Source organism: Balaenoptera borealis (assembly GCF_965194805.1).
Source record: "Balaenoptera borealis genome assembly, chromosome: 14".
NCBI lineage: Eukaryota > Metazoa > Chordata > Mammalia > Artiodactyla > Balaenopteridae > Balaenoptera > Balaenoptera borealis.
Window position 1 is genome coordinate 55,544,599 of NC_138875.1, and position 20,546 is coordinate 55,565,144.

Genomic DNA, 20,546 nt, shown 5'->3' on the forward strand with positions numbered 1-20,546 from the left:
TTATTTTGAATCTTTACATTATTGCTTTCTATTACTAATTTAGCAGGAATTCTAGTAAATTTTTCCCAACTCATAGAAAAATATAAATAGTTCTTTGTCACGCATTAGAATTAAAGCCATATTGCTTATCTTCTTTCTTTGGGGTATTTAGTCCTTTCAGTAAAAAAATGTGATGGTTTATCTCAGTCACAGCATCTTGAACATAGGAAAGTTTTAGGGTGTGTGTATAGTGCTGGTTCATCTCATTCATGGCTCCTCAAAGCAATAAGGGGCCATCTTAAAGGAGATCCTGAGTTAGGTGCCCTACTCAATATGCCTTGTATATCATAATCCAGAGAACTTTATTAAACTACCTTATATATTAAAAAAAAAACTACCTTATATAATGCATTGTCCAGAAGTTCTCAAATCCTTATTTCTCATCTTATGAAGGAAGGACAATATAGGAGAAGCTTCTGGGTAAAAGGTTTGTTACTTCTATGTTGTGAGTGTAAGTATGCCCGAGAACCAGTGCTACGAATTTTAAATCACAAGTCCCAAGTAAAAATCCAGACCACTATCCTCAAAAATATCTCTCATAGAACCACTTTACAGTTATATCATCATCATAAAATCTCTTAGGTGTCTGGCACCAAAGTAGGATCTTGATAGGAACTAAACAGTTTAAGGTATTTTACAAATCAAGTTTTTATATGTGATATTTGGTTCCAGTGACCCTAAGTAATCTAGTTTAAAGATTAAAGATTGAACTAGATTTAAAGAACATGCTGTACTTAATTACTTGAAAATATATTCATGGTATTATAGGTGGAAAAGATGGATTATAAAACAGGAAGACTTTATGTTTGTTTATACATATTATTTAAATATATAGAAAACAGCCTAGGGAGTGCTACATACTAAATTGGTAGTTTTTAATCTCTGAATAACAGGATTGCAGGGGGGTTTTTTCCTCTTTTTTCTGTGTGGTTATTGGTATCTTCTAAATGTTCTAAAATGAGCATATTTTTCTTTAAGACCATTATTTTAAAAGGTATATGTGAAGAATGTGCTTAATTCTTCTTTTTTCTTTTTCTATTTCTATCCAATCTCTTTGAGCACTCATCTGCTAACTCACCTGATGGTCAGTGCCCACTCACACCATCCACACTGCAAAGATTGCTTTGTAACAATGAACACCAGTGCTAATCATCTGTTGGTAAATGGTAAATTTTGAAAATTCACGTCATCCTAAAGACATATCCACACACAACATGAACACCTTTATAGCATGTTCCTGAGCTCATAGAATCTCTCCTGGGCCCTATGAACTAAGAAATTTGCAAGCATTTCACTTAAAAGCTGCATTTATAACAAGTAAATATGTTTCAATTTCAATTTCTCAGTGATTAAGCTGAAAATATACATTGGTATGTGAGGCAAATTGAGGGCCTGGCCCGCTACTACCAAGTCAAGAGATGTTCTGCATATATGAAAACTAACTCGGTGAGGGTAAATAAATGTAGCTTCTGCCCAAAGTCTCCCAGACAAAAGCAAAAGTCAGCATCTAAATGAGAAGAGTAAAGCTATTCCTACATTTAGGCTCATATTTCTACTGTTTAGGGGGACACCTGATTTACAGTGTAGTGTCCTTGTGGAAAATGACCATTACTTATTGAAATCTTGAAGGGCAAATATAGCAATGGTCACCATTAGAGTGTTATATTGGTGTACGTAAACTTTTTTCCCTTATGTTGCTTTATTCTCTCTTATAAATTTTAATATTAACTAATCAAAAACTGTAGGTTCATGAATTCAGAATCATGACACTGCTTTCTGTTATCTTTCAGACACCAGCAACCTTACTGAGTACTCACTTTATCTGTATAACCCACTTCCTCCACTGTAAGTGACTTGGTTGTACTAGATGTCACATTTTCTTCCACCTCTGAAGTTCTCAAAAACCAAAGAAATATTCTCAGTCTATCATTAGTTCCTTCATTTTACAACTTCACTGTACATTAAAAAAAAAAAAACCCACACACAAAAAACAAAAAAACCCTTTGCAGCTCTCTAAGCACTTGTAAATACATCACCTTACTTGTCCCTCACCACAACTCTGCTACAGATTCTTTCTGCAGGTACAATGGATAGAACCTAGAATACTGGCCAGGCATTGGGTTAATACTGAGGATCCAAGGACTAGTAACTGAAGTTCCTCATCTAGCAAGGTGTTTGCAGTCTGGTAGTAAGCTTACGATTTCTACCTAAACAGCATGGACATGGCATAGCTTAGCGCGGTAGAGCTCACCCTGTTTGATCTGGAAAGCTCCTTTAAAATGATCTAGTCCAACCACCTTGCTCTATAGGTGAAAACCCAGAGGTCTAGACTCTTTCTCATAAACACAGCTAAAAGCATTGTCTGTTTTCAACCTGACTCTTCCTTCCTCAATCAGCTTTGCCTTTCGAGAATGAATAATTTCCTCCAGAGGCCAGGGGAATAGATGGAGCAAATTCCCCTGAATCCTTCTGTAAATGGTGCGTAGTTTATCTGATTGTCAGGTCTTTTCTTTAAAGGTCACTCTCCCATGGTAAGAAACTTTCTGACGTTCTTGTTAGAAATAAACTGAGTTGTTTGGGGAATGAAGATGTGATTGTGCATGGATGCTTTTCCTCTGGAGTTTTTCTCAGTTTTTGATATCTTATATACATATATACAAATTGATCACAAAACTTAAAAGCATGAAAAGTATGAGAAAACAGATATAACCTCTGACAAGTTGTAAGTAACATTTATTTATCAATATTTTATTGTATAAAATATGCTTGTCCTATGCAGAACTTTGTAGTTTCTTACCTAATAAAGGTCATTTGCAATGTTGTTTTTAATCCTAATACCAAGACTTTTATCCTTGCTCTGATCTTTCTCATACTCCTCACAGACAGCAAGGGATCTTCTTGTCCAGAAAGCACCTGAACAGAAGGTGACTGACCCAGTAGAACAAGCCCCAGCCCACGGGGAATGGGCAGATAACAGTAACTAAAATCTATTGAGCACTTAATGCCAAGCACTGTTCTAAGTGCTTTAATGTATTAATTCATTTACCCTCACAGCAGCCTCTGAGCTCAGTATTACCTCAGAGGCTATGGCGTGAGCCATACATAGTATGGAAAAAGCATACACAGGATGCTGAGAATACACCATAGCAGACAGACACAAGGTACAAGCTCCAGATGAGATAATGAGGAGGTGCTAGTACACTGTGGGGGCAAGAAGGCAAGGCAGAAAAGAGGCAAATGCATTCCCCATAAGCTCCCACGCCCCCTGTATACTTACAAAGACACGATAGAGTATCTAACACATAGTAAATACCAATAAAATGGAATTGAATGAAAAACATTGTAATGACAAAGGTCCATTTATGAACAATTGGTCAGAGAAACTAAGGTTAGATATGACTTTCAAGGTCACCTGGAAGTCATCCACTACACCCATGGTCTGAATTGTCCTGTCTATGCTTAAACATTTCTAGAAACCGAAAAAAGAAAGAAATGTGTGCAGAGTACCTACCATGTATTAACACTAGTCTAGTGGCTTTCAAATGCCATCTCCATAATAACCTGGTGAGGTAGCTATTATTGTTCTTATTTTACAGATGAGGATACTGAGATCTGAAAAAATTAAATAACCTACCCCATGTAAGTTTACACAGTTAATAGGTGGAGCCATCTGGATTCAAACCCAAATATTCCAACTTCAATACCAGGACCCCTTCCACTAAACCAAACTTGCTCTTACTATACAGAGTGTCAGTGTACATAAATTTGTACAGGGTTCATTGAAAATGGTCGGAATTTCATTATGTTTATCTTAAAATTAACAATTTCAATTGCAAATTGCAAAATATGAATGTCTGGACAAATTTAACAATACTGATTTGAGAGTTGACAATGTAAAACTCTATATCTGAATGTTTTTCATCATTCAATGCTAATTAAGTATCGGCATTTAATTTACTTAACAACAATAAATGTATTATTACAGACTATAATCATATTCTCTTTCCTCCTCTGCCCCTCATCTTAAAGACTTTACCACTAAAATAGAATAGAATAGCAAAATATGTACAAGTACAAATCCAACAAACTTGGTCTAAATAGCACTTCCTAGATTCAGGTACCTCCAGTGGATAGCATACCTCCCTTTAATATATCTTCACGACTATCATTTTAGGGAAGAAATATAAATTGTTTTCATATAAGCCTCTTCAAGTGAGGCAATGGTAACTGTTCAGACCTTCTGACTAAATCTATTAAAAGATTACAAATGTTGATTAACACTTCCACTAAATATCGGCAAACAGAATTAAACACAGTTCATGCTTTTTCCATTGCCATACCTTTAGCGCTTCCAGACTGCCATACCTTTAGCGATTCCAGAATGTTGTTGTAAAGAACTATAACCCAGGAAAAAACTTCTTGCATTGTGTTTCCAAAATTGACCAATAGGGAAACTGTTGATAGAAAATAATGCAGTAAAAGTGGTCATTTAAATTGAATATTACATTATTTGCAATAAATAAGCTCATTTTCATACTTAAAGATGGGGCAACAAATACAGCACTTTGCCTACAGTACGCCCTCATCGTCATTAGTACAACTTGCTCAGCCTCTAGGTGTGTTAAGATCTCTCTTTTATTTTTAATTTAATTTTATTTATTTTTTTATACAGCAGGTTCTTATTAGTTATCCATTTTATACATAGTAGTGTATACTGTCAATCCCAATCTCCCAATTCATCTCACCACCACCACCACACTTGCCACTTTCCCCCCCTTGGTGTCCATACGTTTGTTCTCTACATCTGTGTCTCTATTTCTGCCCTGCAAACCAGTTCATCTGTACCATTTTTCTAGGTTCCACATGTATGCGTTAATATATGATATTTGTTTTTCTCTTTCTGACTTATTTCACTCTGTACGACAGTCTCTAGATCCATCCACGTCTCTACAAATGACCCACTTTCTTTCCTTTTTATGGTTGAGAAATATTCCATTGTATATATGTACCACATCTTCTTTATCCATTCGTCTGTCGATGGGCATTTAGATTGCTTCCATAACCTGGTTATTGTAAATAGTGCTGCAGTGAACATTGGAGTGCATGTGTCTTTTTGAATTATGGTTTTCTCTGGGTATATGCCCAGGAGTGGGATTGCTGGGTCATATGGTAATTCTATTTTTAGTTTTTTAAGGAACCTCCATACTGTTCTCCATAGTGGCTGGATCAATTTACTTTCTCACCAACAGTGCAAGAGGGTTCCCTTTTCTCCACACCCTCTCCAACATTTGTCGTTTGTAGATTTTCTGATGATGCCCATTCTAACAGGTGTGAGGGGATGCCTCATTGTAGTTTTGATTTGCATTTCTCTAATAATTAGTGACATTGAGCATCTTTTCATGTGCTGCTTGGCCATCTGTATGTCTCCTTTGGAGAAATGTCTGTTTAGGTCTTCTGCCCATTTATTGATTGGGTTGTTTTTTTTTTAATATTGAGCTGCATGAGCTGTTTATGTATTTTGGAGATTAATCTTTTGTCTGTTGATTCATTTGCAAATATTTTCTCCCATTCTGAGGGTTGTCTTCTTGTCTTGTTTGTAGTTTCCTCTGCTTTGCAAAAGCTTTTAAGTTTCATTAGGTCCCATTTGTTTATTTTTGTTTTTATTTCCATTACTCTAGGAGATGGATCCAAAAAAATCTTGCTGTGATTTATGTCAAAGAGTGTTCTTCCTATGTTTTCCTCTAAGAGTTTTATAGTGTCTGGTCTTACATTTAGGTCTCTAATCCATTTTGAGTTTATTTTTGTGTATGGTGTTAGGGAGTGTTCTAATTTCATTCTTTTACATGTAGCTGTCCAGTTTTCCCAGCACCACTTATTGAAGAGGCTGTCTTTTCTCCATTGTATATCTTTGCCTCCTTTGTCATAGATTAGTTGACCATAGGTGGGTGGGTTTATCTCTGGGCTTTCTACTCTGTTCCATTGATCTATATTTCTGTTTTTGTACCACTACCATATTATCTTGATTACTGTAGCTTTGTAGTATAGCCTGAAGTCAGGGACCCTGATTCCTCCAGCTCTGGTTTTTTCCCTCAAGACTGCTTTGGCTATTCGGGGTCTTTTGTGTCTCCATATAAATTTTAAGATTTTTTTGTTCTAGTTCTGTAAAAAATGTCACTGGTTATTTGATAGGGATTGCATTGAATCTGTAGACTGCTTTGGGTAGTATACTCATTTTCACAATATTGATTCTTCCAATCCAAGAACATGGTATATCTCTCCATCTGTTTGTGTCATCTTTGATTTCTTTCATCAGTGTCTTATAGTTTTCTGAGTACAGGTCTTTTACCTCCTTATGTAGGTTTATTCCTAGGTATTTTATTCTTTTTGTTGCAATGGTGAATGGGATTGTTTCCTTAATTTCTCTTTCTGATCTTTTGTTGTTAGTGTATAGGAATGCAAGCGATTTCTGTGCATTAATTTTGTATCCTGCAACTTTCCCAAATTCATTGATTAGCTCTAGTAGTTTTCTGGTAGCATCTTTAGGATTCTCTGTGTATAGTATCATGTCATCTGCAAACAGTGACAGTTTTACTTCTTCTTTTCCAATTTGTAATCCTTTTATTTCTTTTTCTTCTCTGATTGCCATGGCTAGGACTTTGAAAACTATGTTGAATAATAATGGCGAGAGTTGACATCCTTGTCTTGTTCCTGACCTTAGAGGAAATGCTTTCAGTTTTTCACTATTGAGAGCGATGTTTGCTGTGGGTTTGTCGTATATGGCCTTTATTATGTTGAGGTAGGTTCCCTCTATGCCCACTTTCTGGAGAGTTTTTATCATAAATCGGTGTTGAACTTTGTCAAAAGCTTTTTCTGCATCTATTACGTGTGTTAAGATCTTAAAAGCAAACAGGAGAGATGAGAATATATTAGGAGGGGAGGGGCAAAGGCCAGGAGGAAACTGTAAACATCTTTATGGTCTCTCAGCAGATACAAATCAACTTGGTGCTCTGGGTCCAATATAGGCAAAAGTCAATATTCAAAAAGACTAATATGGTGAATGAAGATCAGAGCAGCAGGAAACCATACAACACCTAAGAAGCAGGTTGTAAGGGGTAAGTTCTGGATAAAAGGTAATGTGCCCAGATGATGCAAGACACAATCCACAGCTAAAAATGTAGAATAAGGAGAAGTGTCTGTCAGGGGAGGTTCCTAGGTCCCCAGTCAAACAGAATTCAAGTTCCAGCCCAGTTATACAGCGTGGATATACTCGGGGGTGTTGAGGATACTGGGAGTGCTGAGACTATAGCTTCTCAAGGAATTCAAACTGCAGACATTAGACTAATTCCTCACCTCACCCCCTAGAGAACGTAAGGTGCTAAATATCCTTACAGATTTGGTTAGTATTGACACAAACACTGAATGTGGCTACTTTTTCCAGCTGAAATTCTTTAGGGCTTGATGCTGAGCAGTGCTTAGGGAAGCTGAGATTGACACACCCTCTGTGTAAGTATGATAAAAATGACATATATGTGGCCCCAGGTTGCCTTTTGGTTTGCAGATATAGCTGATATTTACAGCGCCCCTTCCTGTCTGCCATTTAGGTTATTTCTACACAGAAAAATATGCCTGAAAAACAGTCAATCCAAAACTTAACATTCTGAAAACAGAATTGAATCAACTGCAATCAAAAGGATACACTAAGTCTAAACCAACCCTAAAATGATCCTCCCCTACAACAACAACAACAAAAAGAATCATTCTGAAAAAGGTCAATTCTATAACACTGTGTGGTCAAGGTCTGAAATATTTGCCTCTTAAAATCTCTGCTCCAAAGAATAATTTACAGTCATAGTTACTAGGAAAACCCGCCTCCTCCTGTTGCTTCCACATGAGTCAGAACCATTATACTATGATAACATATAACCCACAACTGCAAAATATTGCCCCATGATTTTTAGGAAGCTTTCCAAACCACATCCTCTTTAGCCCTCCAGTCCATCGTGAACACTACATTCAGTTGCTTTATCACCGGGAAAAGCACACCCTTTCTTCAGTCTTAAATCCACTCTCCTAATATGAAGTGAATTTCTTTAAAAGCTCTCTTTACAGCCGTAACCCTGATTGTGTTATTCCCTGGGTTGTATTAACAACGCCCTTCTCTGAGGTGTGATATCCAGCTCTGATCGTTAGAGTTCTCCCTGCTTCAAGAGCGTTTCCATTGTTTTTCTTAATTCTTTGTTGTTTCTAAAATCAAGTTCTTTAAAAGTTTCAGGTTTATTCAAAACTTTTCTGCCCTAAAGTTGCTGTGACTCTTCACTCATCAATTTCACTACTAGGATTCCATTCTAAGGAAGGACTCATAGAGGAGCACAGAAATTCAGCTATAAATACATTTACAACAGGGTTATTAGAAGAATGGAAATGACCTAAACAGCCAACTATAGAGTTTGGTTAAATAAACTATGGTATATCCACATTCCAGAATCTATACAACCTTTAAGAATATTGTGAAAGAATATGCAATAACATGAAATTATTCATAGTATACTGCTAAGTAAAATAAATCTATTAACAAAACAGTATGTATAATATCTTTTTGTTTTTAAAAAATCATATATATAAAATTATTTTATATAACCTATTTTTTATACATATATTAATATATAAATCACTTCTTGTATAAAATATGGAATAACATTTCTGTACTGGCTTTATAACATTTTCATGACAAAATTTATAAGTGCCTTTAAATTTAGAGTGTAAAGTAATATAATTTTTAAATAATGATTAACAACTTACTGAAAAAGATGATGTAATATCTGTCAGTCAGAATGACAAAATGGCAAGACTAATCTGCATATTCTTCATCAACCATTCAAATGAACAGGAATGTCCCAGCTTTAATACTGTCCAATTGAGTGGTGCAAATAAAAGTGCATCAGTAAAAGGTTCTCTAATACAATATACATGGAAAGAGTGTTTATTACATTTCTCATAGCAATAACATTGTGAATCATTCATCCTCCTTTTTTGAAACTCTAAAAGCCTTTTCCCCTCATTTGTTTCCTCCATCTCTTTTGCTGTTCGATGGCAGGCCAGGAAATTTAATGTCTTCTCTGTTCAGCAAGAAATGGCAGAAATGGGAGCTGCCTCAAGCCTCTGCCTCCTACGGCCATGTTCTCTGTAGCCCTTCTAACTGCCAAGACACTGGCCCTATACATTTAGCAGGGTGTGACAGAGGGATAGAGGTCAACATAACATGTTCATTAAGACAAGTATTTGTGCTTTCACTATGTAAGCATGATATATAGCTCCCAAGCTCTGAGGCAGCTACGTGATATATGTATATTCACCTACAGCCTCAGCTTTATGAACTGTATCCCTTGGAGATAGCAGCAGCTCCAATAACTAGGTACACAGCCAATAATTACTTTCATCTTTCTCCTTTTATTTACTCTTTAAGAGATTCATTAAGATGAAGAATGACAGCATTGCTTTGCTAAGCCATTTTTATTACTTTCCTAATTCATTTATCATGACCTTTGGAACTATTAGTTTGGTTTTCACCTTACAGAATCTTATTTTATTAAAACTAGGTTCTGCATCCTCAGTGGTTGTTTTCAGATGGGCCTTTTGGCTTACTCACTATTTAATAGAAGTGACATATGGCAGAATTTTTCTTTTATAAAGACACACAAATGTATAATATATATGGTCACTGAGAGTCACTATATATGCTTAAAACTGGTATTGGATCACTCATAAATTGTTTTTATGGCTATTCATTTTGTAGCCTTGAATCCCTCCACAAAAAAGGAGTGCTAAGGAAAGAAGGAAAGGTGAGCAGTGGTTAATGTAGGGAGCACATATCACAAACAAGACACTGTACTAGGTGCTATGCTGTGTCACTGAGTCCTCACAGAAACTCTACAAGTTGGCAATATTCCACCTATTTTAGAGATAAAGAAGTTTTGGCTCAAAAAGGATAAGTGACTTGCTCAAGGTTACACAGTAAGGTCACACGGTAAAGTCACACAATAAATACTGGGATTGAACCAACTATACCAGTGGCCCATGCCTTGTTCTGTTGACCTGTTCCTTCTCTTTTCTCAATCCTAAGTACTAAAAAGATATGTGCCAGATATATGTCACTTACATGACATAAAGGTAAAAGTCCACATCACTATTCTCTCTTCCTTTAGCTCTTCCTCAGAGGAGACCTACCAGGCATCTCTTAATCCTTTACAGAGAATATCAATCTTTGAAAGGCTAAATGTGCAGAAAACTTACTCTATCTTGTGGCTGTCTTAAAGTAGAGCTCCAAAACACACTGTAAAAGAAACTGTCGATGGAATGAGGAAACAAGACACATATTTGGAGAAAATATTTGCAAAAGATGTATTTGATAAAGGACTGTGATCCAAAATATACAAACAACTCTTAAAACTCAACAATGTTTAAAAACTCAATTTAAAAATGGACAAAAAAGATCTGAATAGACACCTTGCCAAAGGGGAGTATGTATATATATATATATATATATATATATACACATACATATATATACATATGTATATATACATATGTATATATATGTCAAATAAGCATTTTAAAAGATATTCTACATTATATATCATTAGGGAATTGCAAATTAAAACAAGACATCACTACACACCTATTAGAATTTCCAAAATCCAAAACACTGATAACACTAAATGCTGGTAAGGATGTGGAGCGACAAGAACTTTCATTTATTGCTGGTGGGAATGCAAAATGGTACAGGCATTTTAGAAGACATTTTAGCATTTTTTTTAACAAAACCAAACATACTTTTACCACATGATCCAGCAATATGCTCCTTGGTATTTACTCATAGAAGCTGAAATCTTAAATCCGCTCAGAGACCTGAACAGGGATGCTTATAGCAGCTTTATTCATAATTGCCTAAACTTGGAAGCAACCAAGATGTTCTTCAGTAAATGAATGGATTGATCAACTGAATGGATTAATACACCCAGACACTGGAATTTATTAAGTACTAAAAAGAAATGAGATGTCAAGACATGGGAAGACACAGAAGAACCTTAAATGCATATTATTAAGTGAAAGAAGACATTAAAATGTTACACACTGTATGATTCCAACTATATGACATTCTTGAAAAGGCAAAATTATGAAGGAAAAAATTAGTGGTTGCTGGAGGTGACATTAGAAAGATGGTAGACTAGGAGGTCCCAACACTCATCACTCCCACAAAAACAACAAAAACAATAAATAAACAACTACAAACTGATGAAAATAGCTCTGGGAGAGCTCTAAACTACAATGGAGAAACAGCAGAAACCCTGTGGAGCTCAAAAACAAAGGATGGCCATCTAGAAGAGCATAGGGAGCATTTTACCTGCATTGCCCCATAGCCCAGTCCAGGGCAGCTCAGCAACAAGAAGGATCCCCTCAGAGGGGTTTTACCCCACAGGAAAAAGGAGAGTAGGAGGACCCCAGCAAGCCTTGCCACGGTGGATGTTTGCAGCCTGTGCTACTGAGGACCCCCACAGTCTTTATCAACACTGAATCTGAATGACAGAGCTGCCCAGAGTCCCCACTGCTGAATCTCCCCCTCAAGGATGGAGCTGTCTCTGCACTGAGACCTGCCCCTACTGCTGTGCCAAGCTCTACAAGATCAGGATGCCACAGCACCTTGCCATATAGGGCACTGGAGCTGCCACTGCTCTGCATCCCCCCTCCCCAGCCAGGGTCTTAAGTCAAGGTTGCTGCACTGTGCCCCACCCCTGGGTCCCAAGTCATGCTTTGACCTGCCATTACTGGTGCTGAGCTGCCACTGCTCTGCACTGCACCAGCTGGGTCCCAAGTCGTGGTTTCAACCCACTATAGCTGGGCTGCACTACTGTTGTTCAGTACCCCCACCCCCAGTCCTCAGTCACAGCTTTGCTCCATAATCACCAGGGAGTGCTGATATTGCCCTGGGCCCCACCCCCTGGGCCCTTAGTCAGGGATTTGGCCCAGCATAACTAGGGCCAAGATGCTGCTGCTCTGCACCCTACCCCCTGGGGACAAAGTCAGGATGCAGGAGCACCTCTCACCAAGGTAGTACTCAAAGCCTTAGTAATTGGTGTGTTGGTTTCTCTCAGCAGACAGAGTTAGGGTGAGGATGAATCAAGGGAGGAGGAACATGATTTTAGATAGGGCTGAACTTGTTGATATAGGTGAATATAAAGAAGAGCCTGGATTCAACATGTTAGCTAGAGCAGCTGGGAGTGGCTCTAATTGTTTTGCTGTTGATAGATTAAAAAACAAGACTCATCAACCAATGTGATGCACCACAACAACAACAACAAAAAGACAAAAACCACATGATCATCTCAGATGCAGAAAAAGCATTTGATAAAATTCAACATCCATTTATGATAAAAACTCTTACCAAAATGGGTATAGAAGGAACATATCTCAACATAATAAAAGATATTTATGACAAACTCACAGCCAACATAATACTCAATGGTGAAAAGCTGAAAGCCTTCCCACTAAAATCTGGAACAAGACAAGGATGCTCACTCTCACCACTTCTATTCAATATTGTATTGGAAGTCCTAAACACAGCAATCAGATAAGAAAAAGAAATAAAAGTTATACAAATTGGAAGGGAAGAGATAAAACTGTCATTATATGCAGATTACATGATACTATATATAGAAAACCCTAGATACGCCACACAAAATCTACTAGAACTGATAAACAAATTCAGCAAGGTAACAGAATACAAGATTAACATACAAAAATCTGTTGCATTTCTTTACACTAACAATAAAATATCAAAAAGGGAAAGTAAAAAAAATTCTTTTAAAATTGAATACAAAAAATAAAATACTTAGTAATAAACCTAACCAAGGAGGTAAAAGACCTATATGCTGAGAATTATAAAACACTGGTAAAGGAAATTGAAGATGATTCAAAGAAATGGAAAGATATCCCACACTCTTGGATTGGAGGTATTAAAATTGTTAAAATGGCCATACTACCAAACGCAATCTACAGATTTAATGTGATCCCTGGCAAATTACCCATGACATTTTTCACAGAACTAGAACAAATAGTTTGAAAATTTATATGGAACCACAAAAGACCCAGAATTGTCAAAACAATCCTGAGGAAAAAGAACAAAACTGGAGACATAACCCTCCCTGACTTCAGACTATATACAAAGCTACAGTAATCAAAACAGCATGGTATTGTCACAAAAACAAATATATAGATCAGTGGAGCAGAATAGGTAGCCCAGAAATAAATCCACACACCTATGGTCAATTAATCTTAGACAAAGAAGGTAAGAATATACAATGGAGAAAAGACTGTCTCTTCAGCAGCTGATGTTGGGAAGGCTGGACAGCTGCATGTAAATCAATGAAGCTAGAACACTCCCTCACACCATACACAAAATAAACTCAAAGTGGCTTAAAGACTTAAATATGAGACATGACACCATAAAACTCCTAGAAGGGAACATAAGCAAAAAATTCTCTGACATAAATCGTAGCAACGTTTTCTTAGGCCAGTCTCCCAAGGCAATAGAAATAAAAGCAAAAATAAACAAATGGGACCTAATCAAACTTATAACCTTTTGCATAGCAAAGGAAACCATAAAAAAAAACAAAAACCAACCTACAGGCTGGAAGAAAATATTTGCAAATGATGTGACTGACAACGGATTAATTTCCAAAATACACAAACAGTCCACACAACTCAGTAACAAAAAACAAACAACCCAATCACAAAATGGGCAGAAGACCTAAACAGACATTTCTCCAAAGAAGACAAACAGATGGTCAGTAGGCACATGAAAAGATGCTCAACATTGCTAATTATTAAAGAAATTCAAATCAAAACTACAACGAGGTACCACCTCACACTGGTCAAAATGGCCATCATTAAAAAGTCTACAAATAATAAATGCTAGGGAGGGTGCAGAGAAAAGAGAACCCTCCTACATTGTTGGTGGGAATGTAAATTGGTGCAGCCACTATGGAAAACAGTATGGAGGTTCCTTAAAAAACTAAAAATAGAGTTGCCATGTGATCCAGCAATCCCACTCTAATGCATATATCCAGAGAAAACTCTATTTCAAAAAGACACATGCACCCCAATGTTCATAGCAGCACTATTTACAAAAGCCAAGACATGGAAGCAACCTAAATGTCCATTGATAGATGAAGGGATAAAGACATGGTATATATATACAATGGAATACTACTCAGCCATTAAAAAAGAATGAAATAATGCTATTTGCAGCAACATGGATAGACCCCAAGCTGTTTTCCTCTTTCCACTATATTTCTTTTCAAGAGAAGCAATTCCCTACTTTTTCCCATAGGCACACTGTTGAATAAACGAATTAAAATTTTATTATCTTGGCTGTCCGTTTTGTACATTCTTGCCTTCACAGAAAACCTTCCTAGAATTACACAGCTTCATTTTCTCTAAAAGTAAAAGGTAAGCACTCTCTCCATCACTAAAGCATTCCTTTTTTCCATAAGCAGCAGCATCTCAGAACCTGTACTCAGCCAGAAGTGTATAAGGGAAATATCTAATGATTTCTACATTAGTGATTATATTTCATTTAGTTTCCAATAAAAATGACTTTATGCCTACTATTGAGACTGCCATTCAAAAATATTTAATGAATTAATGCTACATGTAGAACTCTATCCTAAATCCACTTAAGAAGCAAACACAGTAAAAGAATGTAATATAAACTAGGGAATGCAGGACCCAGTAGACCAACAGGTAGCCAATCTGGGATGTAGTCACAGAGCCATGATGTGATTTGGGCCAAGTCATATCATCCCTATGCCTTTCAATTCCCTTTTCCAAAAAAGGATTGTCTATCTCAGATGGCAAAGAAGTTTCATCTCAAGTGCCAAATCCAGGTGATTGGTAATGGTGCCTTGAGTACTGAGAAAAAATGTGAGGCTCAGTACAGGCCCAGTGAAGAGTGCTATGATCAGTTCATGGTGTCTGTCAAGGTCATTAGTGAGAGAAGTTTTGGAAAGAGGACATTAGCAGTCTGCCCTCTCTAAATGATTTAAATATAAAGACTCCTCAATATTTTTAATAAAACATGATCTGATTCACCATGCTCTACATTCTAATGTAGTACTGTATTCTCAATGATAAAATAATATTTACTTTCCTATACTTTAGCTCATCATTAATTATTTATTTTATAGTGTACAACATTTTTTGCAAATGACTAAGAATATCTTGCATATTATTTTAAAAATATATTCAGTGTTTAATTTTTAAAAGATCAGTTGAATTTAACTATCCAAGTGAGTGAAAAATTAGGGCAAAGTTGTAAAAAGTGTTGAATGAAAATACTAGTGGATATGAATGCTCATGGCCTGAATTCATAACATGATTTTGTGTCTTACCTTAAAACATTAAATTTCCCTGTTTTTTTCCTGAAATTTTTATTTGGGATTCATTTTCACAGAACACAATTTGCTATTAATATCAACAGCAAATATTTTATGCCTAGTTTTTTAAAATGTGATATACATATATATATCCCACAAAATATATATGTACATTTATATTTAAAAGCTTTGATTTGAATGCTAACTAAATGATTTTTTGTTAATCAAGTTGCAAAACTGTAAAAAAATAGGTGGAATTTTGTAGTTTAAAGAAGTAATTATTTAGTTTCTATTTTAATATTTAAGACATTTATCAATGCTTGGTCAAATGTGATCCACCTTGGATCGTAAGCCACCTGAATTCCAATACATTGCTCTCTTATAGAGCAATATGAATGGAGTTCAGGTTCCACTGGTTGAGCAAGACATTAGTAATTTCTCATTTTCTAAAGTAAAATCATATTTATTCTTTTAAAAATGTATTCCATTATTTTTCCAGAAATCTAAGCATTATAAATGTTATAGTATTGCTCTTTTTTCTCTCAAGAGGACATTTTAAAACTGGTATCAGTAAGTTTTCCATTTTTAAATGGGAAAGGATATCTACATACAGTTTTTCTAATGATAAGTTAATTATTGACATAAACAGATGGAATGCATTTAAAATGATTCTTGTTTATTTTACATGAAGATTCAGTAGGTACATTTATCTGACAAATTGGGGGATTTTGGTATAACAAAAATTTTTCATTTTTACTTTACAATTCCTCAGTTGTCCTCCCCTTTTCATTTCCTTGGCTCTTCTACTAGGTTTTATAAATATATAATTTACAGGCCATTCACTGCAACTCTAGTAAAGATGACTATGGATAGAGATTTCATTTTGCTCACCTCACACACACACAAAAAAAGTCATAACTCAGAAATAAACTTCTTGCAACCCCACTGATACTCCTAAGACTCTAATGGGCCTATTCAGATTTATCTCCAAATTGGTGCAAATTACTTGATTAAAAATTTATAATAAAGAATATTAGAAATATCTATAATGACTATAACCCTAAATGACAATGGAAACTTCCTGTTGTCAAAGTATAAAAGACAACAACTTTTACTATATTACCTTTTGCTCAATGAGCTTAAGATTCATTTTGCAACCCTTTAGATCCCCACTTGGTACTAATTTCACAACAGCATTAGAGGCAAATACGATGATTTATTACTGTGGTCATTTACCCTGTGTTTTTACAGCATTAGTTCCTGTTTCCAAGATGTACAGCATTTGTGCCAAGAGACAGTCAGAAGATGTTAGCAGTCAACAAAGAGGCAATGTCTACAAAATGGATTGAGAATTCAGGGAATCAGCAAGCCAGGAAGGAATTAACACTTCATTTTTTTTAACATGTTTATTGGAGTATAATTGCTTTACAATGGTGTGTTAGTTTCTGCTGTATAACAAAGTGAATCAGCCATACAAATACAAATATCCCCATATCTCCTCCCTCTTGCATCTCCCTCCCACCCTCCCTATCCCACCCCTCTAGGTGGACACAAAGCAACAAGCTGATCTCCCTGTGCTATGCAGCTGCTTCCTACTAGCCATCTATTTTACATTTGGTAGTGTATATATGTCAATGCCACTCTCTCACTTCATCCCAGCATACCCTTGCCCCTCCCAGTGTCCTCAAGTCCATTCTCTATGTCTGTCTTTATTCCTGTCCTGCCCCTAGGTTCTTCAGAACCATTTTTTTTTTGTTTTAGATTCCATATATATGTGTTAGCATACAGTATTTATTTTTCTCTTTCTGACTTACTTCACTCTGTATGACACTCTCTAGGTCCATCTACCTCACTACAAATAACTCAATTTCTTTTTTTTATGGCTGAGTAATATTCCATTGTATATATGTGCCACATCTTCTTTATGCAATCATCTGTCGATGGAAACTTAGGTTGCTTCCATGTCCTGGCTATTGTAAATAGAGCTGCAGTGAACATTGTGGTACATGACTCTTTTTGAATTATGGTTTTCTCAGAGTATATGCCCAGTTGTGGGATTGCTGGGTCGTATGGTAGTTCTAGTTTTCGTTTTTTAAGGAACCTCCATACTGTTCTCCATAGTGTCTGTATTAATTTACATTCACACCAACAGTGCAAGAGGGTTCCCTTTTCTCCACACCCACTCCAGCATTTATTGTTTGTAGATTTTTTGATGATGGCCATTCTGACTGGTGTGAGGTGATACCTCATTGTAGTTTTATTTTGCATTTCTCTAGTGATTAATGATGTTGAGCGTCCTTTCATGTGTTTGTGGGCAATCTGTATGTCTTCTTTGGAGAAATGTCTATTTAGGTCTTCTCCCCATTTTTGGATTGACTTCTTTGTTTTGTTGATACTGAGCTGCTTGTATATTTTGGAGATTAATTTTTTGTCCACTGCTTCATTTGCAAATATTTTCTCCAATTCTAAGCATTGTCTTTTTATCTTGTTTATGATTTCCTTTGCTGTGCAAAAGCTTTTAAGTTTCATTAGGTCCCATTTGTTCATTTTTGTTTTTATTTCTATTTCTCTAGGAGGTGGGTCAAAAAGGATCTTACTGTGATTTATGTCATAGAGTGTTCTGCCTATGTTTTCCTCTAAGAGTTTTACATGTCTGGCCTTACATTTAGGTCTTTAATCCATTTTGAGTTTATTTTTGTGTATGGTGTTAGGGAGTGTTCTAATTTCATTCTTTTATATGTAGCTGTCCTGTTTTCCCAGCACCACTTATTGAAGAGGCTGTTTTTCTCAATTATATATCCTTGCCTCCTTTATCAAAGATAAGGTGACCATATGTGTGTGGGTTTATCTCTGGGCTTTCTATCGTGTTCCATGGATCTATATTTCTGTTTTTGTACCAGTACCATACTGTCTTGATGACTGTAGCTTTGTAGTATAGGCAGAAGTCCAGGAGCCTGATTCCTCCAGCTCCATTTTTCTTTCTCAAGATTCCTTTGGCTATTCGGGGTCTTTTGTGTTTCCATACAAATTGTGAAATTTTTTGTTCTAGTTCTGTGAAAAATACCATTGGCAGTTTGATAGGGATTGCATTGAATCTGTAGATTGCTCTGCATAATATAGTCATTTTCACAATGTTGATTTCTCCAATCCAAGAACATGGTATATCTCTCCATCTGTTTCTATCATCTTTAATTTCTTTCATCAGTGTCGTATAGTTTTCTGCATAAGTGTCTTTTGTCTCCTTAGGTAGGTTTATTCCTAGGTATTTTATTCTTTTTGTTGCAGTGGTAAATAGGAGTGTTTCCTTGATTTCTATTTAAGATTTTTCATCATCACTGTATAGAAATGCAAGAGATTTCTGGGCATTAATTTTGTATCCTGCTGCTTTACCAAGTTCATTGATTAGCTCTAGTAGTTTTCTGGTAGCGTCTTCAGGATTCTCTATGTATAGTATCATGTCATCTGCAAACAGTAACAGTTTTACTTCTTCTTTCCAATTTGGATTCCTTTTATTTCTTTTTCATCTCTGATTGCTGTGGCTAAAACTTCCAAAACTCTGTTGAATAACAGCGGTGAGAGTGGGCAACCATGTCTTGTTCCTGTTCTTAGTGGAAATGGTTTCAGTTTTTTCATCCCTGAGGACGATGTTGGCTGTGGGTTTGTCATGTATGGCCTTTATTATGTTGAGGTAAGTACCCTCTATGCCTACTTTCTGGAGGGTTTTTATCATAAATGGGTGTTGAACTTTGTTGAAAGCTTTTTCTGCATCTATTGATGTTCATATGGTTTTTCTCCTTCAATTTATTAATATGGTGTATCACACTGATTGATTTGCATATATTGAAGAATCCTTGCATTCCTGGGATAAACCCCACTTGATCATGGTGTATGAGCCTTTTAATGTGCTGTTGGATTCTGTTTGCTAGTGTTTTGTTGAGGATTTTTGCATCTTTGTTCATCAGTGATATTGGCCTGTAGTTTTCTTTTTTTGCAACATCTTTGTCTGGTTTTGGTATCAGACTGATGGTGACCTCATACAAGGAGTTGGGGAGTGTTCCTCCCTCTGCTATATTTTGGAAGAGTTTGAGAAGGATAGGTGTTAGCTCTTCTCTAAATGTTTGATAGAATTCTCCTGTGAATCCATCTGGTCCTGGGCCTTTGTTTGTTGGAATATTTTTAATCACAGTTTCAATTTCAGTGCTTGTGATTGGTCTGTTTATATTTTCTATTTCATCCTGGTTCAGTCTCGGAAGGTTGTGCTTCTAAGAATTTGTCCATTTCTTCCAGGTTGTCCATTTTATTGGCATAGAGTTGCTTGTAGTAATCTCTCATGATCCTTTGTATCTCTGCAGTGTCAGTTGTTACTTCTCCTTTTTCATTTCTAATTCTATTGATTTGAGTCTTCTCCCTTTTTTCTTGATGAGTCTGGCTAATGGTTTATCAATTTTGTTTATCTTCTCAAAAAAACAGCTTTTAGTTTTATTGATCTTTCCTATTGTTTCTTTCATTTCTTTTTCATTTATTTCTGATCTGATCATCATGATTTCTTTCCTTCTGCTAACTTTGGGGTTTCTTTTGTTCTTCTTTCTCTAATTGCTTTAGGTGTAAGGTTAGGTTGTTTATTTGAGATGTTTCTTGTTTCTTCAGGCAGGATTGTATTGCTATAAACTTCCCTCTTAGAACTGCTTTTGCTGCATCCCAGAGGTTTTGGGTAGTCGTGTTTTCATTGTCATTTGTTTCTAGGTATTTTTTTATTTCCTCTTTGATTTCTTCAGTGATTTCTTGGTTATTTAGTAGTGTATTGTTTAGCCTCCATGTGTTTGAATTTTTTACAGATTTTCTCCTGTAATTGATATCTAGTCTCATAGTGCTGTGGTCGGAAAAGATATTTGATACAATTTCAATTTTCTTAAATTTACCAAGGCTTGATTTATAACCCAAGATATCTATCCTAGAGAATGTTCCATGAGCACTTGAGAAGAAAGTGTATTCTGTTGTTTTTGGATGGAATGTTCTATAAATATCAATTAAGTCCATCTTGTTTAATGTATTATTTAAAGCTTGTGGTTCCTTATT

General features: G+C 36.0%; 1 protein-coding gene and 1 long non-coding RNA gene across 2 annotated transcripts in view; one reads left to right on the forward strand and one right to left on the reverse strand.

Annotated features, from left to right (window-relative positions):
* The window catches only part of LOC309610552 (uncharacterized protein), a 386,618-nt gene extending 368,010 nt beyond the window's left edge, over positions 1 to 18,608 (reverse strand). The window contains exon 1 of the mRNA XM_082353612.1: positions 4,380 to 18,608. Within this exon, the coding sequence (XP_082209738.1) occupies positions 4,380 to 4,464 (85 nt within the window). The 5' untranslated portion in view covers positions 4,465 to 18,608. The remainder of the gene's footprint in view (positions 1 to 4,379) is intronic.
* Positions 1 to 20,546, forward strand: part of LOC309610604 — a 225,805-nt gene that overhangs the window by 189,273 nt on the left and 15,986 nt on the right. The gene's annotated exons all lie outside the window — the stretch shown is intronic.